The 26,549-nt window shown below is 43.9% G+C and overlaps 3 protein-coding genes across 4 annotated transcripts; all 3 read right to left on the bottom strand.

Annotated features, from left to right (window-relative positions):
- Positions 1–965: 965 nt before the first annotated feature.
- On the bottom strand, positions 966–3,556 carry LOC123073530 (uncharacterized). 2 transcript variants are annotated; one of them, XM_044496626.1, is made up of 5 exons: positions 3,323–3,556; positions 2,335–3,013; positions 2,075–2,251; positions 1,879–1,970; positions 966–1,793 (listed from the first exon to the last, which is right to left on the bottom strand). In XM_044496626.1, exons 2-5 carry the CDS (start codon positions 2,986–2,988, stop codon positions 1,070–1,072), a joined length of 1,647 nt encoding a protein of 548 aa, XP_044352561.1. In that variant the 5' UTR covers positions 2,989–3,013; positions 3,323–3,556; the 3' UTR covers positions 966–1,069. The 2 variants fall into 2 exon arrangements, with proteins under 2 accessions (XP_044352561.1, XP_044352560.1); XM_044496625.1 differs by having other exon boundaries at positions 2,335–3,010.
- An 8,076-nt stretch (positions 3,557–11,632) lies between these two features.
- Positions 11,633–13,695, bottom strand: LOC123073529 (transcription factor bHLH168). Its single transcript, XM_044496624.1, has 2 exons — positions 13,354–13,695; positions 11,633–12,355 (listed from the first exon to the last, which is right to left on the bottom strand). The coding sequence occupies exons 1-2, from the start codon at positions 13,585–13,587 to the stop codon at positions 11,912–11,914; spliced, it is 678 nt and encodes a 225-aa protein (XP_044352559.1). The 5' UTR covers positions 13,588–13,695; the 3' UTR covers positions 11,633–11,911.
- A 358-nt stretch (positions 13,696–14,053) lies between these two features.
- LOC123081076 (transcription factor bHLH168) lies at positions 14,054–25,603 on the bottom strand. The gene is made up of 4 exons (XM_044504046.1): positions 25,439–25,603; positions 24,335–24,724; positions 23,627–23,686; positions 14,054–14,275 (listed from the first exon to the last, which is right to left on the bottom strand). The coding sequence occupies exons 1-4, from the start codon at positions 25,601–25,603 to the stop codon at positions 14,054–14,056; spliced, it is 837 nt and encodes a 278-aa protein (XP_044359981.1).
- Positions 25,604–26,549: the final 946 nt, after the last annotated feature.

Raw genomic sequence — 26,549 nt, 5'->3', positions numbered from 1 at the left:
TTTTCTGTGTGTATTCTTTACGGTTTTCGTCGGTTTCAATTTTCAATGGATTTGTCTTTTTTTTTCTTTTCTTTTATATGTGTTTTTGAATGTTTTCATTGGTTTCTCTGTTTTAATTTTTTTTCTCTTTCTACCTTTCTATGTGTCTTTCTATACGGTTCTCCTCTATTTTCCTTTTTTCTTTTATTTTTCTTATTTTTAACTTTTTCATTTTCTTATTTTTGTAGTACACGTCGCAAGTTTTTGTGTACATGTTTAAAACATTATTTTTGTATACATGTTTAAAACATGATACGTGTTTTTTTCGAATAAATGTTTTTTCCTATTTTCACATTACACATTTTTTGTACACATTGAAAACATTGTTTTTATACCAGGTTAAAAAAATTCAGATACATAATAAGATTTTTTTTTAAATATATATTTTTTATATGTACTTTTTTTCATACACGTTGTAAAAAAATTGTACGTCAGGAATTTTTTTTACGCATGGTTAATAGTTTTTAAAATACATGATTTACAGTTTTTTCATATAGATGTTTATGAACATTTTTCTGAATATGTGCTACACATTTGTAAAAAGTCACACATATGTTAAACATTTTTGAATGTCAAGAATATATTTTTAGTGCTATCAACATTTTTTATCGCACTAAACAAAATTACACTGTGTTAACATTTTTCAAATTGGGATTTTTTAGAAATATTTAAAAACATGTATTTAGAATATTTTGGAAATATAAACGAAAAAACGCATGACATCAACATGATCTTTGGAGTTAGTAAATGAGTGATGCTAATAATACTTTTGCTGAAAGAAGGAACGGAAACAAATCAATCAGCTGTTGGTTTCTGAATCCTCCTTTGTCCTTAGCAACACCAAACCGTTTTGATTTCGTCGAATTTTGACTCATTCATAAAACAACAAAACAATGCACAAAAGGAGCAGAGCATGTGTTGCTGTGGAAAGAATAACGAATTTTGATTTGATTGATTCATACTACATACGTACAAAAAACCGAATCAGTGTTCGTTCTTCGGTGCACATGGTGAGCAATTGGTGAGGGCCTCAGGGGTTCTTGGCCTTGATCCTCAGCTTCCTGGCGACGGCGGCCGCCCTCGGGTGCCCGGCCTTCCGGCTGTCGCCGCCGCTCTGCTCCATCTCCACCCAGTTGATCACCCGCAGCACCAGCGACTGCGGGCAGCTCTGCGCCCCCGGCTTGCCACTGCTGCTCGTTTGCTTCTTCTTCAGCCCGGCCTCCAGCGCGGCCTCCAGGAACTCCATGAACCAGCCCCCGGCCTCGGCCTGCATCTGCTTTGCCATCCTCAGCGACGACCCCAGAGGCGAGTGCGCCACAGACACCGCTGCAGGAGCGGACGACCTCTTGCTCTTGTCGTCGCCGTCGCCGACGGCCGTCTTGTCCAGGCACTTCCTGCTGGCGCTGGAGTTCCGGGCGGCGCCGCCGTCCGGCCGCGACGAAGGGTCCTGCAGCGTGCCCGGCGCGAAGGACACCGACTTGGACACGCCCCCGAACCCGAGCAGGCCCCGCCGCCTCGCCGGCGTGGTTGCCCTGTTCTGCGCGATCTCCTGCAGCACGTTCGGCGCCGGCGACGCCTCGGCCTCGGAGGCAAGCACGTCGCTGGTGGCCGCGGCGGCAGCCATGGAGGTGGCCGCCTGGATGGACTCGATGTCGGCCACGGCCTGCGCGGCCTCCTGGTGGAAGCAGAGGAAGCCGTCGAAGCACGCCGCGGGCGCGTCCGGCCTCGCCGCCTTGCTCACCTCGGCGAACATCCTGGCAACAAAACCATCAAACACATTCATTCTGGTGAGCAAAGATGGCAATGAGGAACGAAGAACACCATTTATGGAGGACATACTTGTAGATCCTGACGACGTTCTCGGTCGCCGACGCGTTGCGCAGCGCCTCCAGCGCCGCCTTCTGCGCCTGCTCCCGCTGCTCCATGGCCTCCTGAAATGACAAATTTCGCAGCATCGGTTCAGAGTTCAGTGTTCAGAGTTCAGATAGTACAACTGACAGAGACAAGGCTATCTGAATATCTGACGATCACACACCTTGCCGAGGGAGCTGAGCTTCACCGGCACCGGCACACGAGCGGCCGACGAGGGCCGCCGCTTGGAGGACGTGGCGGTGCTGCCGACGTCGTCGTCGGAGACCGGCGAGGAGGGCTCCTCCTCCCTGGGCCTCCTGCTCATGGTCCGGACGGCCGTGCAGCTCATCGAGCTCTTCTCCTGCACACACAAACAGCTCAGCTTCAGTTAAGTTCAGCTTCAGAAGCCATGGAAAAAATGTTCAGTTCAGAGTTCAGACGTACCGGTTGGAAGGGGTTCTTGGGGATCTTGTTGGGCGGCGGAGGGGGGTCGCCGCGGTCGGCGACGAAGCTCCGGCTGCGGGTGACCAGCCGGGGCATGACGCTGGTGCTCTTCCTGACGGAAGACACCGAGCTGCGCGCCGGCGAGGGGCGCTCCTTGACGGGCGTCCTCTCCTCGAAGCTGAGCGCGATGGGCCTGACGACCTTGGGCGACGACGCGAGGAGCACCCCACTGGCGCCGCCATGGTTCTCGGGGCCCCAGGAGCCCCTGCGCGGCGCGGCGGGCTTCCTGGCGGGCTCGGGGGTGCCGACGACGAGCGGGTGTCGCCCGGGAATCGGCCGGGCGCCGACGACGACGGGGACGGGGGAGCCCGGGTCAAGGCGGTCGACGTGGAGGAACTGGCCGAGGCTGAGCTTGTTGGCGAGGACGAGGTCGGCCTGCGCGGGGGGCAGCGTGGCGTAGATGGAGTGGGAGGAGTCGGAGACCTTGACGTAGAAGCGGCCGTGCTTGGGGAAGAGGTCCACCTCGTCCATCTCCGCCGGCACGATGTCCGTCACCTGCAGCACCGCCGTCCGGTGCTCGCCCACCGGCTTCGCCAAGCCCGTCTTCATCCCGTCCAGGAGCTTCAGCAGCACGCCCGCCGACAGCGTCGCCATGGCCGGCCGCCGACGATCTGATCTGCTGACATGGGAATCGAATCAGTGTACTGGGCGGCGATCGGGGAGCGCATCGCAAGAAAGAAAGAAACGCTCTGTTCTTCGCCTGAATCATGAAACCAACCAAGCTAAATTGGACAGCGGGGCATATGAATTCGAACGAAGCGGATCCGAGGAAACCCCGGCTGATTCGGGGAAAGAGAACCTTGGGCAGTTCAATTCTTGCCTTTTCAAGAAGAGGGCAGATCAGAAATCGATCAATCATGGCGGCATCGAGCGGGACAGACAGGGGATGATGAGGAACCACCAAACAGGGCGATGGTGTGGATAGTACCTGGGAGAGAAGACGGGGGGGATTCTTGATCTCCTCGCCGGTGAGCCGTCCGGCGACGAATTAACAGCCGGAGAGCCTCGGAGGGGAGCTTTGCGCCGACGGCGAGATCCCCGGCCGGCTGCGACGAGAGATGGAGGGGACGGAGAAGCTGGTCGCGGGGGGTGGGGGAGGGAGCTGGAGAGAAAGATTGCAGCTGGTCAGGGGAGGGAGCAACGAACGGTAAAGAAGGGGGGAGGGCGTGCGGCGGCGAGTGGAGAGGGGAGAAGAAGGAGAGGAAAACGAAATTGGAACGTTGCTCAACGGTCGGCTCTGAGCTGGGGGCGAAATGACGGCCCTGCCCCTGCCACCTGTCACGTGACCTGTGCTCTGTTTTTTTTCCTGTAAAAAATGCAACAATTTGCTACTACAGTGCAATTTGGTCCCTTGACTCCACAACAAAAATGCTCTTCTGGATCGTCCAACTTGTCTATATGCTCTTAAATGCGCCGGACATCCGGGTTCAGCTGCTCGACCACGTACAAGATGACGGCGCTGCCCCTCCGTCCCTCTACCCGTCCGCTCGTTCATTGTCAGCATCGGCCGTTACATGGCGTATGCTCATCTTTGTCCTGTTCTTGGTTCACCGTTGTGTGTCGCCTGGATCGTCGGGCTTGTCCATACGTGCTTCGTAAATGCAAGAGCTCTTCGTGTCCCGATGCTCGCCCACGGATGGGATGACGGTGCCGCCCTTCCCTCTCGTAGGCCACACGTTCATTGCTAGCATGACTCGCCACGTGCCGTCTACCCTTTCTTGTTTTGTCTCCCTTTTTACGCCTCCACATTGTGCTTTCTACTTATCTTTCTTTCAATATTGCTAGGCCGAAGAACCATAGTATAAATTATTTATAGATGGTGAATGTTAATTAACAAGTGGAAAAGTTGTTTCAATTATCGTGACGAACAGGTATGGCACATGTGTCGGCGATGCACCTTGCAGCACTCCGTCACTCGACACCTTGCAGCAACTCCTTTCGACCTTGGGGGCATTCCAGTATTTCCTTCTCCGTGATGGATAATTACTTTTGATTTTATTTATTATGGTGTTTTATTATCTACAACCATTCCTTTGCGTTGGTTTCCTTCTTCTTTTTTACATTTTCATTTTTTCTTTGTTTTCTTTTATTATTGAGGGTTTGCATCGAGTTTTTTCTTTCTCTTTTTGTATATAACAGGAACATATCTTTTACACAGTGAACAATTTTGAAATACATGAAACATTTCTAATATACATCTAAAACTTTTTTTGTGTACATGTCAAACATGTCCTACATATGTGATAAATTTTTATTTAAATATATGTTTAGATGCGTCTTTTTGATTTTTCATACACATTACCCATTTTTGTATACGTATATAACATTTTTATATATCCCCTTAAAATATCAAATACATGATACACATTTTTTTTCAAACATATATTTTGATTTAAACTTTTTCATACACATGTGCATTTTTCTTACATACCAGGAACATTTTTTTGTATACACAATACTATTTTTAAATGCATGGTCACCATTGTTTGAAATATTAATTTTATATCTACTTGTTTCCATACACCTTGTACTTTGTTTTATACACCAAGAACATTTGTTTTATACATGTTTAATATTTTTCTAAATCACAATTTTCAAATACAATGTGCACAAAGCGAGGCTGAGGCGCACCCGTGAAGTAGCAGGTATTCCACCCAGCCTATGGGCTTTCTTATTTTGATTTCTTTCCTTTTTTATGGGGATTTCAGGGTTTTTTTCTATGGCAGACTCGCCCTTAGGGCTCTAGAACTGAGTCGGCTAGTAGCGCTCGCTACATGGAAGGCTCCGTTGATTTTTTGGGGAGGAGGGGGGGGGGGGGGGGGGGTTGGGAGGTCCTAATTGGCGCTTCACAGCCACCTGGTCGTGGGCTGGCCCATGTGGCGAGTGCCCGATCGCTACACCGGTTGCCCCACCTGGTCGCCCACACAAGAGTTGTTTGATTGGTTGCTGTTGACCAATTGAGTGGTCAACCGTTGACTTTAGAGAAATGAAAAGAAATAGAAAAACGCAAAAAGAAAAGAAAATGAGAATTCAAAAAAAATTCATGAACTTTTGAAAACCACGCATTAAAGAAAAGAAAAAAGAAATATAAAAAAATAAGGGGAAAGAAAAAGAACAAACCGAACTGAAGAACAAAATAGAAGAAAATAAATGAAGTAGGTGTGCATAAGCAGAAGAGTGGGCTGGTCGGCTGCACTTCCCTTAGAATGGTAAGGTCGGCAGTTCGATCCAATCGCCACCTTTTTTGGAGTTTTAAACGAAAAAAATAACGGAAATGAGCCAGCGCAGAGCGGATCGCGCGGAAGGGGGGGGGGAGGGGGTGCGCCCGTTTGCACTCACTAAAAAAAGGTTCTAGGTCACTCGATTTCCTAGTTCAATTGCTTCGGTCGGTTCCAAGCTTGACCGATCGCTGCTGGTGTTGACTAGGCTCATGTAGACCATTGAGTTTTTAGAAACAAAGTTAAAAAATTCAGAAAAAAACTTAAAAAGAAAAACAATCATAAATTTTAAAATGGTTCATATTTTTGAACAAAAAATCACAAATCTGAAAAGGTTTCAAAAAAAAAAGATCGTCCTGAGCACAAAGCAAGGCATAGGCGCACCCGTGAAGTAATAGGTATTCGACCCAGCCTATGGGCTTTCTTATTTTGGTTTTCTTTCCCTTTTATGGGGATTTCAGGTTTTTTTTTCTATGGGCGAATCTCCCTGAGGGTCCTAGAACTGGGTCAGCTAGTAGCGTTCGCTTCGGGGAACGTCCCGTTGATTCTTCTTGGGGGCTGGGGGGAGAGCTAGGAGGTCCTAATTGGCGCTTCGCATCCATCTGCTTGTGGCCTGGCCCATGTTGCAAGTGCTTGATCACTTCAGCGGTCGCCCGCATGGTTGCTTCCTTGAGCGTTGTTTGACCAGTCGTTGTTAACCAGCCGTTGACTTTAGAAAACAAAGGTAAAATTAAAAAACAAAATAAGTTGCAAAAACTGAAAATTGTTCACGAATCTTTAAAAAAAGTTCATTGAATTGTAAAAAATCCCCTGATTTTGGAAAAAAAAGTTCATCGAATTTTAATAAAAGTCATCCAATTTGCGGAAACTTCATCAAATTTGAAAAAAAAAGGTTATATAATTAAAAAAAATCATCAAATTTGGAAAAAAGTCATCATTTTAGAAAACAAATGTTCAGGAACTTTAAAAAACCACATTAAAGAAAACAAGAAGTTAAATAAAAAAGGATAAGAAAAAAAGAAAAAGAACAAACCGAATTAAAGAACAAAAAAGAAGAGAAAAAGAAGTAGGTATGCATGAGAGGACGAGTGGCCTCATGGTTGCTGCACTTTCCTTCGAACGGTAAGGACTGCACATCGATCCCATCGCCAACCAAACACATTTTTTTGGCGATTTAAACGAAAATAAAGAAACAGACATGGGCCAGCCCAGAGCGAAGCGGGGGTGTGCGTCCGTTTGAAGTTTATACTGGGCGCCTGAAGCGCGGAATAGTAATTGGCGCCTTATGCACCAGTTGGGGCAACTCGAGCACTTGTCAAATACTCCCTCTATCCCATAAGACGTTTTTCTTTCCCTGGTTCACAGGGTTTGGTCCGCTCCTAGCTTGACCGCTCGCTGCTGATGTTTACTAGACTCATGTAGACCGTTGAATTTTCAGACAAAAAAGTTCAAAAGATTCAGAAAAAATCATAAAAACAAAAACAATCACAAATTTCTAAAAAGTTCATATTTTCAAAAAAAAAATCTCAAATCCGAAAAAGTTCCAAAATTTTGAAAAAACAAATCGTGAATTCATGAACAAGAAGTAAAAAAGTTCATGAAGCAAAAAAAATCATGAATATGAAAAGTTCCAAAATTTTGAAAAACAAAATTTGAATAAGTAAGAAAGTTCATGAAATTCTAAGAAAGTTGATGGATTTTGAAAAACAAAATTAAAAAAATTGGAAAAAATTCATAAAATAAAAACATCATGGATATGAAAAAGTTCACTAATTTGGAAATATTTAACAAAAACAACAAGAAAATTTCATGAAATTTGAAAATAGTTTATATATTTTTTAAAACAACGATCACAATTTTGAAAAAAAGTACATTGATTTTAGTAAAAAGTTCATACATTAAAAATATTCGTTGACTTGAACAAATGGTTCACATGTTTGAGGGAAAAAGTTCATAACTTGGAAAAAAGTTCATGAACTTAATGAAAACATTCACAAAATTTCAAAACAATTTCACGAATTTGAGAAAAAAACCACAAATTTGAAAAATGTTCATTAATTTGAAAAAGAAAAAAGTAAAGTAAAAGAAGGAAAATAAAAGTAAAAAAAATGAAAAAGTAAAAACCAAAGAAAACTGATCCAAAACAAACAAAAAAAGAAAAAAGGAAACCGGCTGGAGCTCCTCAAAACTGGCTTGGAAGATTCTGGAATCTTCCTAAAACCAGTGATTGAATCTATCGAGAACCTTTTAAATGGACCGGCCTACAAAAAATCGATTGGGAGGCTTGGTGTGCGCCAGGTTGTTTAAATGCCCGTAAACGGCGAATAGAAATTGGGGGTTCAAACTAAATTATTATTTTTGATTCGGGGCGTTGGTTTTTCCGGTACTTTGGTTTCCTTCTCCTTGTTTTTTTATAAAACATTAACATTTAATAAAAGGAGAGGAAACCAAATGAGAAAATAATAGTATTACTCTGTGCATAAAACGACGAAGAGGCGTAGAAATGAAGACATCTGCTAGAGCATGTGATAATTGATCTAGCGGATAAGATGGTTGCGGCCTAGTTTGTTTGGTCCATTTCAGCTCGACGCCTCCGTGTATAAACAAGTCTTCCTAGTTCTGTATCAGCACCAGAAGCATATGCTCCCTTATACAAAATAAAGGACAATGTCACTCATTTAGTTGGTGAAATTTTTCTGAAATTTTATCGATGCCTAAAATGTTATTATTATGCAGTGAATGGGTAGATAGCTCGTAAAAAATTGTATGCATAAGATAAGAAAGGTGGTTAACTCTTTCAAAAAGGTGAAACGTGGTGGGTCAGTAGCTACGGTGAGACTCCCTGCACCTGATCTCGGACAAGATCATCCATGGAAACGAGAAGCCCTAAATAATTGCTCGTGTGCAGTAAATCCAGCACGTGCTCGAAAGCGACGCGGCTTGGCTAGCTGCTCATGCACACATAGTAAAAAGATCGAAAAGGCCATCATCGTTGCGTTGATCAAACCGACGATCTCCTTTGCTTGTCTATCGCAGTCACTTGTGTCATACTCCCTGCGTTCCAAATTAAATGATTAGTACAAAGTTGAGTCAGCTATTTTGAAACGGAAGAAGATGCTGTGGAGCTTTGGTAAGCAACAAGATAACAAAGCATCGTACACACGACCGGACAAGATGCTGTGGAGCTTTGGTGGGATTCGTAGGGAATCGATCCCCTCCTCCAATGGCGGACACGGTCGGAAGAAGCAGGATGTAGGGTATTACTGTTTGAAGACCCAAACCTGGGTAAGCTATGTGTGCAGACTCTGTTCGATACTTTCCACCTGGTCATGAACCCTACCGAGGGATCTGACAGTATTTTACACCGTCATCCGCTATTGCTCTCTTTCACCGTCCTAACTTTAGAAGAGATCAACGCATTGACCTTGCGAGAGCGAACTCGCGAGACTACGCCACCATAATGCGCACTTTCATCAACACGCGTCCGGCACTAAGAGCTCCATGATGCCGCAGAGATTGGCCGACGTTGATGCGGTAGAAGCCATATGCCGCTCCACCCAGGCCATCGCGCGAGAATACGCGAAGACGAGCGCCATCCATCGAAGCTTTCCACTGGTCCCACCGGCCGATGTAGGGCTCCAAGGATGACGCCGGGGGGTGGGGGTGGGCGTGGGCGTGGGGGACGTAGGCACGCCACCATCATCCGATCCAAGAAATTTGAATCTGGGTTTTCCCCTGGAGCACACAGGGAGCAAAGATAGTCCCACGACGCCTCCAACGAGGTAACGACGCCCGCGGGTGCCGCCGTCGATGTTTTCGGCCAAGGCCGAAACAAGGTTTCGCTAGCTAAATTGCAGCAGGCACCAGCCGGACCACCGGATCCTCCTGCACCTTCTTTCACCACGCTCCACAGGAACAACCAATTCGCCGCCGGGAAGCCATAACTTTGCGCCTTCACCGCCAGAATCCTGCTGCACCGCCGGGGTGGGATGTTGACGGCAGGGGAGGCCATAACTTTGCGCCGACGACTCAAGGCCGCGCCAACGCCGAGCCAGGGCACCCACGCCCCAGAGCCGCAGCTGAGGAAACCCCGCCGCCGTCTTCATCCCCTGCTCGGGCTTTGCCCAGCGGCGATAGGGAGATCCAAGGCGGCGACGATGTCTGCATTTTCTTTTCTCGGGCTTTGCCCTCACGATTTCTTGAGTTTGTTCCCTGTTGACGCAAACGCATGCAAGCAGCTCAGACTCCCTGCATTATACATTATTATGCATCACAGACTCTCTGCACGTGGTGTGGAACAAGATCATCCATGGAGAAAAGAAAAGCCCTAATCAATTGCTCTTGAACAAGATCCAGCACGTGTCGTAAAGCGATGCGGCTTTGGCTAGCTAGCCAAACCATCCTTGTCACCCCGCACCAAACCAAGGATCTGCTTTGCTTGCTTATCACAGTCGTTTTCACATGCATGCATACCCTAGTTCTGTCATACATACATACCTACATACATACATACATGCAGTATGAAAGAAAGAAGAAGCAAAGAGATTACTTACCAAATTTGTTTGATAAGCATCAGGATAACAAAGCTTTCCTACACACGGCCTTCCGGACAGATGCTCCTGTGTGGCTGCCGCTCGGATTCGTTCAGGGAATCGATCCCCTCACTCACCTAGCTGGTTCTCTGATGCTGCTGGTCTCTCTCTGCCACGCCACAAGGTCAAAGGCAGAGTAAATTGCACAAAACCACCATTTTGAGGGCTAGGTTTTCAGAAAACACTAGGTTACAGTTTCTTGACAAATTGCATCATGTTTCTCGTAAACATTTTGCAAAAACCACTGATCAGCGAATAAGCCTCTTTTGAGCACGCTTATGACACGTGGGGCCCTTTTTTGCCTACATGGCGTGACATTTTGTGCCAGATCAATTTTAATTTGAATTTACAAACTAGTCCTTACATTTCACACAGACCCCCCTGAATCAAAAAGAAAAAATGCAATTAGCCCCTACTCCCTTCGATCCCTTCTCTCCCTTCGATCCCCATCTCTCTCTTCGCCGCCAGATCCTCCGCTCGGCGCCAATCCACAGGAGGTCGGGCACCCACTCCCTCGCCTGAGATGCCGCAGCCTCCTCTCTCCTTCTCCGTCCTCGGTAGCCGCGGAGCGCAGACTCCTCTCTCCTCCCTCCGCGGAGCGTGGCGGCGCCGAGCGAGCAAAGTGGCGATGGCGCCGGCGGAGCAGAGCGGCGGTCGCGTGGCGTGTCAGCCATTGCGCTGCCGCCGTCCTTGCTCGAGCAGCACAGCTGCACTGGCGGAGGAAGGTGAGGACGGCCTGGCGGCTGGTCGCCCGCTGGCTCTAGCATGCTCCCTCTGCACCAAGAAGACGCGCCGCTTTTACTCTCGACCACGAGAGAGGACGTGTCCTGCTCGAGCACCACATTGGAGGACGTGGCCGGACCGTCGCGGCCTCCTGTCCTCCGTCCCGACGACCACGACGGCGAGTGCGGCGTGCAGCTCGCGTGGTGCGCACGGCTCACGCTGGGAAGGGGCACCAACGGTGGGGTCAGGGTGGTCAGGCTCGCCGCTGCGTTCTTCGCGGCGTCCGAGGCCCTCGAGGCCAGCGAGCACGCCGAGGCATCCGCCGGGAGAAAGATAGAGAGAGAAGGAGAAGGGCATCCACCGGGCAGGCCGGCAGGGCATCCAAGGAGCTGGAAGGAGGACGAGGATAGTGTGCGGGAGAGACAGATCCCGATCTGAATCGGGAGGGTGTTTTCGCTTTTTGACAATAGTGTTACCCATATAATGCTGTCTTTGGTAAAACGCTATGCCACATCAGCGAAATAGGGGCCCCATCTGTCATAAACGCACTTAACCGAGCCAGATCCGCCAATCAGTGGTTTTTTCAAAAAGATTACACAAAACAAGGTGCAATTTACTCGTCAAAGGCACGATCAACATCATCACAGAACTAATCTTTGAAGAAACTATACTAGTCTCCGAAGGTGTTCTGGAAGCTCAACGACGTCCTGAACAACACAACGTCTCAGAACAAGTATACATAAGTAGCAACACGCTAGATTTCCTTCAGACAAACCTGAAGCTCACTCACAAGCAGAGTGAGGAGCCATTAGCCAACCAACCTACCAATAGAAAGCCAGGAAGAATACTAGTACAAGAGGGGGGAAAAGATCAACTACCCGCAGCACAGCTGCAAATTAATCAATCTACCAGCTCCATCCATCTCCTTGCAGGTCAGTCGATCGGGTCGCCATGGCAAAAAAAGAAAATGCTAGAGAGACAAAATCATGTCAGCAGCGCCGAGACGGTGGCTGCGGCGGCGAGGCCGCGGAGCCTCTGGGCGACGCGGCCGGCGTCGAGGCCGATGCGGGGGCAGAGCGCCTGGGAATGGAGCGTGTAGAAGATCTTGTCGCCGACGACGGAGAAGCTGGCGCTGACCACCTCGGCCCCCTCCTGCTCCAGCACCGCCATCACCTCGTGCAGCCGGAAGGGACGCCCGGCCTCGCTCGCCAGCGCCACGTCCAGCGTCCCGTCCTGGTGCCGCACCTCGATCACAGGCAGCGCTGCCGTCTGTGACTTGTAGTCGCCGGCGGAGACGGAGGATGAGCAGCCAACGGTGTTGCCGGAGAGGGCGGCCTGCTTGCGGCGCTTGAGGTCCTCGATCCTGGCCCGGAGCTGCTTGATGTACGCCGCCGCGCTGTCCAGCTGGTCCAGCTGCGTCGCCGCGTCCTGCATAGGCACAACCAACTCTTCGTCGTCAGATCGTGCTTGCGCGCGCGCACACACACAACCAATCTTGTGCTTTTTAGCAGTTTAGCTGCACATCAGTCAGCTGATGCGAATTCGGCGTCAATCGATTTCTAAATGAATGAAGAAAGGAGATGTGTCCAGAGGTTGAAGAAAACTGTGGGCCATTGATTTTGCATCAAACGGTGCACAAATCGATTGACCTCAAACCAAAAATTCAGCTGACTGATTTCTAGCCATTCCCGCTTTTTAGTGGCTATTACTAGTGGTAAAATAAATAATTGATGCACTGGTTGCCATCATATTGTACTAGTTTCAATCAAGATGGTCGATCTACTGATGTATAGAAAATGAAGATTTTGTGTGGAAGAGAGAGAAAGGCATGTGCCTCGATTCAGAGGAGTGATCTGCAATCTTTTGTAAGTAGGTCGGTGAGATGATTATTGTGAACACATCTTTTGAGGATTTTGTTGACCACGAAGTATACATAGTTTTGTTCAGACTTATCCGATTCGGCCGGGACGTGGAGCGAATGAGTGAGTGGTACTACTTGTACTAGCACACTGCTGTCTGATGAGCGAATCAATCTGCCACGTGTGGAAATAAAAAATCTTGGTGGAGCTATACTAGTAGCACGTGGCCACCAACCAATTTCAGGCAGACATACAGAGAGGAGAGCACAATAATTCATCTTCAGTGAACCAGGGAAGTAGGTGCTTCACATCACACACGTATTTTTTTGTTTTCAGAAAGAAAACAGTTGTAGTCTATCATGTGTACAGGCAGCCTTTTATTTCTTGTTTCTTTTGTAAATATACTGTATGTATTCTCTACTGTATAATGTGTTTTACTAGTGCTCGTGGGTGGTCAATTAGCTGTGTGTCCTGTCCTGACAGGCAGCGGCATGAGTTGGGCTAATCAATCAGCCTTTTTGGGCCAAGTTAAGAGAAGTCGACGAAGAAGACAAGACAAGAGTTTACCTTGTTGCTGGACGGCGGCGAGGAAGAGGAAGAAGAATAATGGCGGAGGTGGTGGGTTGAGGAGGCGGGCACGAGGGAGGAGAGCTTGAGGCAGAGTCCCTTCATGTGCAGCCGCCGGTTCTTCTCCACGTCCTTGCGCTCCATCTTGCCGCTGCTTGTGGTGTGGTGGCTCCCGTCCAGCGCCATGGCGCCGGCGGCGGCTCCTCCGCGGTCGCTCTGCCTCCTGCTCTTCATTGCAGTGGTGAGTCGAGTTGCGCTTGGTGTCCCTCAACCTCAAGGAGGAGGAAGGTGTGTAGAGACGGGGAGAGGGAGGTATTGGATTGGGTTGAAGCTGGGAGCTGAGGCGAGGTGTGGATGAAGATTGGAGCTGGGGAGCTTATTTATACAGCCGGAGCGGCTTGCCGTGTTGTGGATGGACGGACGGACGCACGGCGACCGATTATATTATAATTAATAAAATAAAATGGAGCAACCGGGCAGCTAAAAAGGGAAAAGGAGTGATAGAACGAATCAGTTGAGTGGTGGTGGTGGTCAGAGGTCAACCCCGCTCCTCTGCTCCGGGTCCATGGGAACGTGTATGTTTTCCGTGTGGGTCCCACAAACCGATGATCTCTCCACTGCGCAACCACGTTGTTGCTTTGCTCGGCCATGTGCAATGGAGTGTGGCGAGGGTAACGGTTCACCAAGTATCGGAGACCTATCATGCACGCTCTTCCTTGCTGTCTGCGACGCCCGCCGACGTGCTGGCTTCGTGGTCGTGGCGGTTGTGCGTGGCCTTGGCGGGGACGGCAATGTCCTCCTCATCGTCGGTCTTGCCCCACACCTCGTCCGCCGCCTCATCGAATTCCTTGTAAGGGGCCGGGCAGGCAAATTCCGGGGGCCTGTCTTTCACAATCATGCACACATGCCTTCCAAACTCATCCTCCAATATATGGATCATATGGACAAGTAACAATGCCCAGTTAATAATCACGTGATGATTTCGGCGTCTGTCTCCACATAAGACCAAACTAGTTACTCCATGGGAGTTGAGAAATAGACTGACAGGGTTATGCCACAGTGGATATGTTGATTTGCTTCGGATACTCATATATATGCATGCAATAATTGTGGGTTCAAGGCAGAGCAACGTATTCCGTGACGCACCCGGGTGATGCGACGCGGGCTGTGTATGTTGTCTGGAACCCTGTTTGTTTTGCTTGTTTTTATTTTTGTATTTTCAAACTCCTAAAAAACTTTATTTTATTGGAACAAAAATTTGTCACATCACTATTGGGCCAGTACCCCAAAACGGCATACTCTAACCACCGACGAAATGGCATGCATGTTTTGTCAAATTAAGCTTTTTATCAAGCGATTACTGTAAGGCTTTTTTTTTCCTGAAAAGTTGCTTCGCCAGGACAAAAAGAAAAGCTACTGTAGACTAGTTAGCCACTTGATAAGGCGCAAAGCGTGTATAGTACAGCTACGCGATCACGGCCGGTAAATAAATATTCATCCAATTCTTCTCGTGATTTATCTTATATTTTAATTAGAAGTTTGGTAAGTAAATTAAAGTAGAATTGGTTTACAAGGTAAGTAAATTAAGGTGATTTATTATTATACAGGGAAGGTTGAACGAAGGGGTGATGGGAAGAAAGGTGAAACGGGAACCTTATATTCTTTTTAAGTAGTAGAAATTTTCAAATTCCCACAAATCCTTATTTTATTGAAATCAGTTTCCATCGATATTTCTTTTTCTATTTAATTTCTTTTTGTCTCACTATGCTCATTTTAACACTTTCTGGTATTGGAGTTAAGAGACGGTAAAAAAAATGGCATGCATGTTCTGTCAAATTAAGCTTTTCTATCCACAGATTACTGTAAGGTTTGTGTAAGCTAGCCAGGACAAAAAGTAAAGCTAGAATAATTAGCTCTATACTTGATAAGGTGCAAAGCGCGTATAGTACAACTACGCGATCACGGCCGGCAAATATTTTAATCGCACCTTGATCCTTGAATCTCCATGGCTAAGCTGCCGATGCTGATATAGTTTCATAATGAGACAGAGCACACATGCTGGATCGATGTTAGCGCGAGTTGACAGATTATAAAATTATGGTTTTGACGTTTGGTCGCCACGAGCTATACAAAATTATACATATGAATACTTGTATTCACACTTTATGTAATGTACAGCTGACTGTGGCGTTTATAGGAGTTGTCAATTCTCCTAATTTAAGCACTTTAATTATTTGAAGATGCAGTTGTGTCAATTAGTTAACTGAAGATGTTATAATGTGTTTATGGTTTCTAAGATGATAAGTGACACAATAACAATTAAATTAAGCAATCACATGCGGAATTTTGGTGGAGTTTACACCACCTCGGCCCGGCAAATTATATTAACTAAAGACGTAGTAATTTAAAGTCGTAATCTCATGATCTTTTGATCAGGATATCATGTCTATGTGCATCACAATGATGCAGAGGCCGCGGGTTTAACCTCCTTTCCGGAAAAGATCATGTAAAATTCGACACTTGGTAAAAGTCAACATCGTTATCCAAGTGCAACATTGCTCCATTTAAATCTATATGTGGGCTGATCCACATGTTGTTTTACATAAAGTTGTATTTTACCTTTTACAGAGCTATTGTTGCGAGAAACAATCACAATCGAAAAGATCTAATCAAAGAATTACTGATGTGAAAAAATAATACGGCAGTCACTTCCACACGCCAAATAAAGTATGTACTAATGGACATGTAGATTGATTCCTTGCTGGTACCCTCTGGCGACGAGAAAGAAAGTGAAGTTTAGCATGGGGCCAAACGCCATCACATCTTCATTGGGCACGTTTACATGCATGTAACATCGGCCTAGCTCTCCCTTCCATACATCACTTCTCTTTTTCTTTTGGAACATAAACATCAACATATTGCTGAGTCAATGCGTAGTATATATATTCATTTATTAGGCACGAATCATACTTTCCTCAATCTTCTGTTTTGTACAAAGTTTCAGTAGTTTAGAAACTAGAATTTGCTTTTTGTCAAAGAACTATTAACGTAACTGTCAATGTCAGGCCAAAGTCTTGATGTTGAAGGTATTTGTTGCTTTCCCCAATTAATTTGTTCTCAACGTGAAAGTGCAAAATATATGTAGTCTGAAAAAGGCCTCATGCATCCACGAGGTCGAATTTCTTTAATCTGGCCGGAACCAATAGCTACGTAATGAATTAATATTTATGTGTCACTGGTGAATTGCGGCTGTTTAGTTATTTAATTAAAGTTAAATCACATGCTGTTTTGCTCACAACCGTGCAATCGATAACTCGCCATACATATTGCAGAACTCGCGAAGTTGTTCAGGCATCTCCAGAATGCAATTACACAACCAAATATTTATCATAATCTACGACATACTAACACAATAGCCACACCACCATACCAGATTGTTTCTTTTGAGTAAAAGTTTCCGATCTATTCATCTTCAAATATGGTAGTACATCAAACACCAGAAAAAATAAAAATTACATCTAGATCCATAGACCACCTACACACGACTACAAACACTAAACCAAGCTGAAGGATTGATTTGAGACGCCTATCATGCACTCTACAGTGTCGTGGCTCAATCAATATATACCACCGAAGATATTGGTGTGTAAAAAATAATGCAGTCACTTTCACATGTCGAATAAAATATGTACAAATATGAACAAATGGAATGTTCTGTTCGTCCCCACCCAATCAACCGCACGCTCTCGGTCCGCCTGTCATCGACCTACCGGTCGGGTTGCCCGGGTGCGTGTCCTTTGGGCAGATCAAAAGGCTTGCATCACCCCCAAAAGCCTGCCGCCGCAAGCCACCCAGCAACAGATGGCTGGGAGGCTCTGTTTGCCCTCGAGCTGCCCAGTAAGACGGGTACTCCACCATTCTTTATAGGAGTAATAGTTGATGAGATCAAACAGTGTTATACATGCCTCCGGTTATCTTCTCTCCTGTGTGAACTAAAACATCAATAATGTTAAGTAGCAGACGAATTGTGCAATCGTGTGTGCTGCATATATACGGTGCTGTGGTCAGCTATCTCAAAACGCAATAATAGCACTGTTAGCTTGGCTTTTACACACTTGTATATACAGACACTATATTCACAAAACCCCAATCATTATCATTAGCAAGCAAAAAACAAATACATTCACTATCAATGTACGTTTCATATCGACCATAAGCGCTCCAAGCAGCCTTTACGACTTTTATTAAAGGGGGCCTGCCTCTCACAATCATGCACCCCAACGCCTTGCACAAAATATATGGATGATAGAGAAGTCACAGTACTTAATTAATGATCACGTGATGATTTTGACATCTGTCTCCACATAAAACCAAACTAGTTACTCCATCGGAATTGAGTTATAGACTGACAGGGCAGTGAGATGGCTATGTATGCAACATTGGATATGTTGATTAGCTTCAGATAATAATATATGTATGCAACAATTGTGGGTTCAAGGCACAGCAACGTATTCCGTGACGCACCGGGGTGATGTGACACAGGCTGTGTCTGGACTTCCTGACGATTAGTATAACCCGGTTTGTTTTGCTTGCTTTTATTTTTGTATTTTCAAATTCCCACAAATCTTTATTTTATTGGAATCAGTCTCCATTGATATTTATTTTTTCTATTTAATTTATTTTTGTCTCACTATGCTCATTGTAACACTTTCTAGTATTGGAGTTAAGAGACCGAAAAAAGTTTGAGGGAACAAAATTTTGTCACATCACTATTGGGCAAGTACCCTAAACCGGCATACTCTAACCACCGACGAGATGGCTTAAAATGGCATGCATGTCCTGTCGAATTAAGCTTTTTCTCTCAAGAGATTACTTTAAGGTTTTTTCTATCAAGAGATTAGTGTAAGCTAGCCAGGACAAAAAAAGAGAAGCTAGATAGTTAGCCACTTGATAAGGCGCAAAGCGCGTATAGTACTGGTACACGATCATGGGCGGCAAATATTTTATCCTCGAATCTCCATAGCCAAGCTGCCGGTTTCATAATGAGACAGTGCACACATGCTCGATGTTAACGCGTTCAGCAGAGAGTTGACAGATTTTAAAATTATGGTCTTGACTTTTGGTCGCCACGGGCTATAAAAAACTATAAGTACATATTTCCATTCACACTCTGTATTCACGGGAATTGTCAGTTCACCTAATTTAAGCACTTTAGTATTGCTAGTGGCAATTAATTAATTCATTAATTATTTCAAGATTTAGTTGTGGCAATTAGTTAAATGAAGGTGTAGTAATTTGCTTATGGTCTCGTCTGATGTAATTAAGATGGCAAGAGTGACACAATAACAATTGAATTAAGCAATCACATGCAACATTTTGGTCGAGTTTATACTCATCCGCGCACCACCTCGGCCCAGAAAAGATCAACTAAACATGCCATAATTTAAATTCATAATCTCACGATCTTTTGTTTAGCAAATCATGTAGGTGCGCATCATAGTGATCCAGAGGCTGGGAACCTCCTATAAAAAAATCATTTCAAATTTGACACTTTGGAAAGGTTAACATTGTTATCCAAGTGCCATATTTCTTCATTTAAATCTATATGTCTGATCCATATTTTCTTTTGCATAAAGTTATTTTTCACCTTTTACAGAGCTATTGTTGTAAGAAACAATCACAATAGAAAAGAATCTAATAAAAGAATTACTGATTTGAAAAAACAATAGGGCAATCACTTCCACGCGCCAAATAAAATATGTACAAATGGACATGTAGATTAATTCCTTCACGGTGACTTTTCGGCCCCGCCCAATCACCCTCTGGCGACGAGAAAGAAAGATAAGTGGAGTGGGTCCAAACGCAATCACATCTTCATTCGGCACGTTTACAAGCATGTAACATCGGCCTAGCTCTCCCTTTCATGCATCACTTCTCCTTTTCTTTTGGAACGTAAACATCAGCATATTACAGAGTCAATGCGTAGTATATATTCATTTATTAGGCACGATTCATACTTCCCTCAGTCTTCTGTTTCGAACAAGGTTTCAGTAGTTTAGAAACTAGAATTTGCTTTTTGTCAAAGAATTATTAACCTAACTGTCCATGTCAGGCCAAAGTCTTGATGTTGAAGGTATTTGTTCCTTTCCCCAATTAATTTGTTCTCAACGTGCAAGTGCAAAATATATGTAGTCTGAAAAAGGCCTCATGCATCCATGAGGTCGGATTTCTTTAATCTGCCTAGAACCAATAGCTACCTAATGAACTAATATTTATGTGTCATAGGGAAATTGCGGCTGTTTAGTTATTTAATTAATGTTAAATCACACTGCTCTTTTGGTCACGACCGTGCAATCGATAACCTGTGATACATATTACACAACTCGTGAAGTTGTTCAAGCATCTCCAGAACGCAATTACACAACCAAACATTTATCATAATCTATGACATACTAACACAGCAGCCACACCACCATACCAGATTGTTTCTTTTTGCGGGGAAATTTCTGATCTATTCATCTTCAAATATGGTAGTACATCAAACACCAGAAATAACAAAATTTACATCTAGATCCGTAGACCACCTAGTCACGACTACAAACACTAAAGCAAGATGAAGGATTGGTTTGAGAGGCCACGCACTCTACAGTGTTGTGGTTCAATCAATATATACCACCAAAGATATTGGTGTGACAAAAAGTACCGCAATCACTTCCACTCGCCGAATAAAACATGTACAAATATTTACAAATGGAATGTTCTCTTCAGCCCCGCCCAATCACTCGCACGCCCTCGGTCCACCTGTCATCGACCTGCCAGTCGGATCGCCTGGGTGCGTGCCTTCCGGGCAGATCGAAAGGCTTGTATCACCCCCAAGAGCCTACCGCCGCAAGCCACCCGGCAACAGACGGCTGGGAGGCTCTGTTTGCCCTCGAGCTGCCCAGTAAGACATGTACTCTTTATGGGAGTAATAGTTGGAGATCAAATAGTGCTATACATGCCTTCGGTTATCTTCTCTCCTGTGTGAACAAAAACATCAATAATGTTAAGTAGCAAATGAATTGTGCAACTGTGGTCAGCTATCTCAAAACCCAACATTGTTAGCTTCGCTTTTACACACTTGTATATACGGACACTATGTACACAAAAACCCAATCATTATCATTAGGAAGTAAAAAAGAAATATAGTCACTATCAACGTGCGTGTCCTATCGACCATAAGTGCTCCAAGCAGCCTTCAGCAACTTTTATTAAAGGGGGCCTGCCTTTCACAATCATGCACCCCCATGCCTTGCACGATATATGGATCATAGAGAAGTCACAGTACTTAATTAATGATCACGTGATGATTTCGACGTCTGTCTCCACATAAAACCAAACTAGTTACTCCATCGGAATTGAGATGTAGACTGACAGGGCAGTGAGACGGCTATGTATGCACCAATTATGGGTTCAAGGCAGAGCAACGTATTTCGTGACGATGTGATACAGGCTGTGTCTGGACTTCATGTCGATTAGTATAAACCGGTTTGTTATAATTGTTTTTATCTTGGTATTTTAAAATTCCCACAAATCTTTATTTTATTGGAATAAGTTTTCAATGATACTTATTTTTCTATTTAATTTCTTTTTGTCTCACCATGCTCACTTTCTGTTATTGGAGTTAAGAGACCGAAAAAATAATCGAGGGAACAAAATTTCGTAACATCACTATTTGGGCCAGTACCCTAAAACGGCATATCTAACCACCAACGAAATAGCTTAAAATGGCATGCATGTCCTGTTGAACGAAGATATTAGTGTAAGTTTTTTTTGAAGTAGGTTCGTGTCAACTAGCCAGGACAAAAAGAATAGCTAGAATAATTAGTGACTCCCTCTGTAAAACTAACATAAGATCTTTTAGATCACTAGTGATTTAAAACTCTTATATTAATTTAAAGAGGGAGTACTTGATAAGGTGCAAAGTGCGTATAGTATTGGTACACGATCACGGCTGGGAAATATTTTAATCACGCTTTGATCCTTGAATCTCCATTGCTAAGCTGCTGATTTCATAATGAGACAGAGTACACATACTCTTTAGCGCGTTGAGCAGAGAGTTGACAGATTTTAAAATTGTGGTTTTTACTTTTGGTCGCCACGAGCTATACAAATCTATACATATTTGCATTCACACTCTATATGTAATGTAGACCTGAAGGTGACGTGTATAGGAGTTGTCAATTCACCTAATTTCAGCACTTTTGTATAGCTCATGGCAATTAATTAATAAAAGAAGATGTAGCTGTGGCAATTAGTTAACTGAAGATGAATTAATGTATTGCTGGTTTCATTTGATGTAATTAAGGCGGTGAGATGACACAATAACAATTAAAGTAAGCAATCACATGCGGCTTTTCGTTGGAGTTTATACTCATCCGTGCACCACCTTGCCCTGAAGATCAACTAAATATGTCATAATTTAAAGTCATAATCTCACCATCTTTTGATCAGGATATCATGTCTGTCTACATCACAGGGATGCAAAGACTATGGGTTTAACCTCCTTTAAAAAAATCATGTCAAATTCGACACTTTTTAAAAGTTAACATTGCAGCCCCGCCCAATCACCCTCTGGCAACGGGGAAGAAAGCGAAGTGGAGCATGGGTCCAAACGCAATCACATCTTCATTCGGCACATTTCCATGCATGTAACATCGGCCTAGCTCTCCCTATCATCCATCACTTTTCTTTTTCTTTTGGAACATAAACATCAACATATTGCTGAGTCACCCCGCAATTTTTTTGTTGAGTCAATGCATGGTATTTATTCATTTGTTAGGCACGATTCATACTTCACTCAATCTTTCTACCATATGCACCCTGACATCCACATATATTGCTTTTTGTCAAAGAATTACTAACCTGACTATCAATGTCAGGCCAAAGTCTTCATGCTGAAGGCATTTGTTCCTTTCCCCAATTAATTTGTTCTCAACGTGCAAGTGCAAAATATATGTAGTCTGAAAAAGGCATCATGCATCCACGAGGTCTAATTTCTTAAACCTGTCCGGAACCACTAGCTAACTAAGGAACTAATATTTATATGTCTTGGCGAAATTGCGGCTGTTTAGTTAAATAATTCTTGTTAAGTCACACTGCTCTTTCCAAAAAAAGAGAAAAAAAGAGTCACACTACTCTTTTGGTCCCAGCCGTGCGCCCGTTATCCGGGATACACATTGCACAACTCAAAGATTTGTTCATGTATCTCCACCATGCAATTACCCAGCCAAACATTTACCATACACACCTAGCTCTCCCTTCCATGCATCACTTCTATTTTTCTTTTGGAACATAAACATTAATATAGTTGCTGAGCCAGTGCGAGTATGCATTCATTTGTTATGCACGATTCATACTTTACTAAATCTTTCTACCTTACACACCCCAATATCCACATATATTTTCCTCTGTTTCGTACAATGTTTCATTAGTTCAGAAACTAGAATTTTCTTTTTGTCAAAGAATTATTAACTTAACTTTCAATGTCCGGCCATAGTCTTGATGTTCAAGGTATTTGTTCCTTTCCCAAATTAGTTTGTTCTCAACGTGCAAGTGCAAAATATATGTAGTCTGAAAAGGGTCTTGTGCATCCATGAGGGCTAATTTCTTTAATCTCGCCGGAACCAGTACCTAACTAAGGAAATAATATTTATATGTCATGGTGAAATTACGGCTGTTTAGTTAAATAATTATTGTTAAGTCACGCTGCTCTTTTGGTCCGGGATACATATTGCATAACTCGCGGATTTGTCCAGGCATCTCGACCATGCAATCACACAACCAAACATTTACCATAATCTAGATATCGAGCAATTAGTACATGAATGAATTCCAAAATTTTGTTTTCCAAAAAAGTTCTCCAGTGATGTACTGACACGGATGCTATTGTTTGGAGAGGGAGCATGCACTCCAGTTGTTGTTGTTGTTGTTGTTAGCCGAAGTATACGTACACCACATTTACAACTCTATATTTTAACATGTACAACAAGCTATTATAGCCCAAAACTTGTTAATACAAATTATAGAGGGTGATTGTAGATCGAAGATTGATCAACATATTTTTTCATACATTAATCATGTTGTGAGTTCAACACCTTTACTAGCTAGTTAATGTGTTTCCATCCCTAATCATAGTCAGTTAATGAATAGACATCATGTACCATTTGTGGGATGTTTTTTTATACAGTTAAGTGATTTTTCCCTTTTTACACAAATCGACTTACTATAATACCAATGCTCCCAGACGTTCGGAAACTCTTGAAACATCTATGCCAATTCTAGTGCTGAAGGCCTGCACAATAACAAGAGAGAAATTTATGAAATTAGTTAACTTAATTTGATGCAAATTAGAAAACTTTATAATTTGATATTTAGATTGAAACCAATCCTCCATCACAGAAGGCAATTTTTTGCAGACGTGTCTAACTAAATTTAGCACATACATTCTGGCTACAAGAGAAGGACAGAAAAAAAGGAAATCAATTAAGGTGTGGATGTCATGTTGTGTACGGTTGTTTTCAAACTTTTGGGCTAGCTTCCCCGCTTCTTTTGTTTCTCTCTATCGTTCTATAGACCCAAAAAAAATATGATTGGAGAGGAATTTATAGTTCTGCAGTTAAGTTTCACATTTGCACAGGGACACTCTTATATTTTCTTTTGTGCCTTTTACTTCTATATATGTCGTTAATTCAGTTTAATGTTATATTAGAAACTAACATTACCCGTCAGACAAATATGAACACATATTTTTGATAATGCTATCGCTCCAAGGTTCCAAAAAGGAAATAAAATAATATTTTGACACAAAAATCAGTTCGTTCAGAAAATAATGCTTTTAATGATACACTTTTCATTCCGCATAAACTATATTTTATTTGTATAATTAATTATTGGTCGAAGTCTTAATTCTAGGACTTACGTGCGCAATACGTTTACGTACCCGGGAGTGTATAGTGTAGAATATTCTGTGGGCAGCAACAAAGTGATTAGCATTGATGATGATGGCTCCTTCTTCCTCAAGAATGGTGATCACCTCATGGAGCTTGATAGGCCTCTCCGCGCTGCATATCAGTCTCACCTCCATGCTTGCATCGCCGGGTTGCCGCACCTCCACCATTAGTGGCCATGCCTCCAATTTTTCTCCTCCTTCTGACCCTGCGCCACCGCTCGTGGTAGCGGTGATACTGGGAGTCGAGATGCCACTAACTCCTAGTAAGGTAGCAATGGCTTGTATAGAGGTCTTCTTGTGTTGTTGCTCATCGACCCGCTCCTTGAGCTTCTTGATGTATGATGCCGCCACATCCAGGCTGCCTAGCTGGGTCATTGTATCCTATATATGCATTAAAGGAACAATAATATGAACACATTATGAAGTGAATTTAACTTTTTTTTGATGACATGATTTCCTTGGCTGATAGCCACCCTTTTTCTTGATATTACACGAGTTGTATTTTTCTTCCAATCTATTCATGGTGATGCATGTGATTACACATAACAAACCTTTTGGATTTGAAACTATATTATTCATAGCATCTCGTGTAAACCCATAGTTTCAAATAGCTCATTATCCCGGCGCTATAGCGTTTAGACGGGCATCATGCTAAATCAACCAGCACCAATTAGAGCACTACTATAGTGCAATTTAGGGTGCTAATGCTTCTGCCGGTATTTGCCATAACCCACTATTAAAACTTCGCGTATTTTTTCTGGGGATTTCCTTTAATCCACAATGTGTTTGTACTTTGCACTTGTTTTCGTATAGTAGTACCTAAAGTGAAAATAAATGCCCAACAAACACTCTTAATTACCATTCTCCACTGATATATTCACAATATATAAACTCATTACCACCTGGACAGGATGAGATCAAGATATAAACATGGAGAATTGGAGAGAAACAACAAACTAGCTATCAACTACTCGTATATATATAAAAAAGAACAAGGTAAATCCAACCTTTATTGGAAAAAAAAGCTATCACACTGTTCAGTTATATGTAATTAGAAAAAAAATAGCATGTGAAGAGAAGTGTGTTCTTAATTACAGTGTGGGGGAAGTGTTCTTTTGGGATGAGGGACGCGAGCTTCTCGCAGAGCGCCTTCATGCGCTGCCTCCTCTCCTTCTCCAACTCCTTCTTCACCGGTACCGCTGTGCCGCCGCTTGCCCTGGTCCTCTTTCCGCGCCTCGCCGGCTTAGCCTTCAGCTCCATCTAGCTCAGCAGGTAGAGATGGATCAGCAGCCGCGGTCTTAATACTCTAGATCGAAATTTAATTTAAACGTAATGGAGAGGAAGATACCGAAGTGCAGGCAGCTGCTAGCTTCATGGAGGCAGCTCTAGCTAGGCAGGATGAGATGGAGGAAGAAGAACGAGTGCCTGTGTGGCGTGGCCGGCCGGAAGGGGACCTGAGGATATATCCTAGGCCTATGAGAGTATGGGAAATATGCCAGGTATAAAATGTATTAAAAAAAGTGAGGTATATATGTGGCTACAGTAATGGATTTCAGTACGTGCACATGCTACAGTAGTGGTTGGAGAGGGATGGAGAAATTTCAACGGAGCTTTGCATTTGCAGCTGTGTGTTGTTGTTATGCTAGCAGCTAGCAGCGTACGAACGTATTGCAAAGCTCCGTGTGTTTGAGTGACAAAGGTGACAGCAGCGTGTGCATGCATGGATCCATTGGTTAAACTCACGTACGATCGAGCGTATATTTCTCGGCGTGGGCGATATATACAGCTAGCATGCATGCATGATTGAGTGGGAGTGGGCCTGCTGCCATTGGTACCAAGCTAGGCATTATTTGTCCCTCTTCACCACAATGAACTTACTGTAAGAAAAGAAAAAGAGCTCTTTTTTTTTCCTCTAACGCAGCGACGTCTAAGATCGGCGTTACAAGGATTGCCGGTTGAAGAGGGAGATATTCTCTTAGAGCAATGCTAAAAAAGTTCATGTTATTTCTCTTAGATCGTCATTGTCATTTCTTAAGACGTCATCGTACAGAGCTGTGTTGATCCACCGTCTCTGTGGTTGAGCTCACATGTTAGCTTTATATTTAGATTTTTAACGCACGATTTAAACCTGATTTAATGAGGTTAATAAAGCTACTCCGAAGGCCTTCTTGTAGAACAAAATTCCGCCAGATAAGATCTACTGTCT

This window comes from Triticum aestivum, chromosome 3D (genome assembly GCF_018294505.1).
Source record: "Triticum aestivum cultivar Chinese Spring chromosome 3D, IWGSC CS RefSeq v2.1, whole genome shotgun sequence".
NCBI classification, from domain to species: Eukaryota; Viridiplantae; Streptophyta; class Magnoliopsida; order Poales; family Poaceae; genus Triticum; species Triticum aestivum.
Note: the sequence above shows the minus strand (reverse complement) of the source record. Positions and strands in the feature narration are given on the sequence as shown.

Excerpts from the sequence above, each read along its gene's own strand:
- LOC123073529 (XM_044496624.1), bottom strand. The coding sequence starts at position 13,587 with ATGAAGAGCAGGAGGCAGAGCGACCGCGGAGGAGCCGCCGCCGGCGCC. Across the intron at positions 12,356-13,353 it reads CGCCGCCGTCCAGCAACAAG|GACGCGGCGACGCAGCTGGA; the intron begins GTAAACTCTTGT and ends GTGCCTATGCAG.
- LOC123073530 (XM_044496626.1), bottom strand. The coding sequence starts at position 2,988 with ATGGCGACGCTGTCGGCGGGCGTGCTGCTGAAGCTCCTGGACGGGATG. Across the intron at positions 1,971-2,074 it reads AGCTCAGCTCCCTCGGCAAG|GAGGCCATGGAGCAGCGGGA; the intron begins GTGTGTGATCGT and ends TTGTCATTTCAG. Across the intron at positions 1,794-1,878 it reads AACGTCGTCAGGATCTACAA|GATGTTCGCCGAGGTGAGCA; the intron begins GTATGTCCTCCA and ends TTTTGTTGCCAG.
- LOC123081076 (XM_044504046.1), bottom strand. The coding sequence starts at position 25,603 with ATGGAGCTGAAGGCTAAGCCGGCGAGGCGCGGAAAGAGGACCAGGGCA. Across the intron at positions 24,725-25,438 it reads AAGAACACTTCCCCCACACT|GATACAATGACCCAGCTAGG; the intron begins GTAATTAAGAAC and ends ATGCATATATAG. Across the intron at positions 14,276-23,626 it reads CCGAACGTCTGGGAGCATTG|GATGAGTTTGGAAGGCATGT; the intron begins GTATTATAGTAA and ends CATATATTGGAG.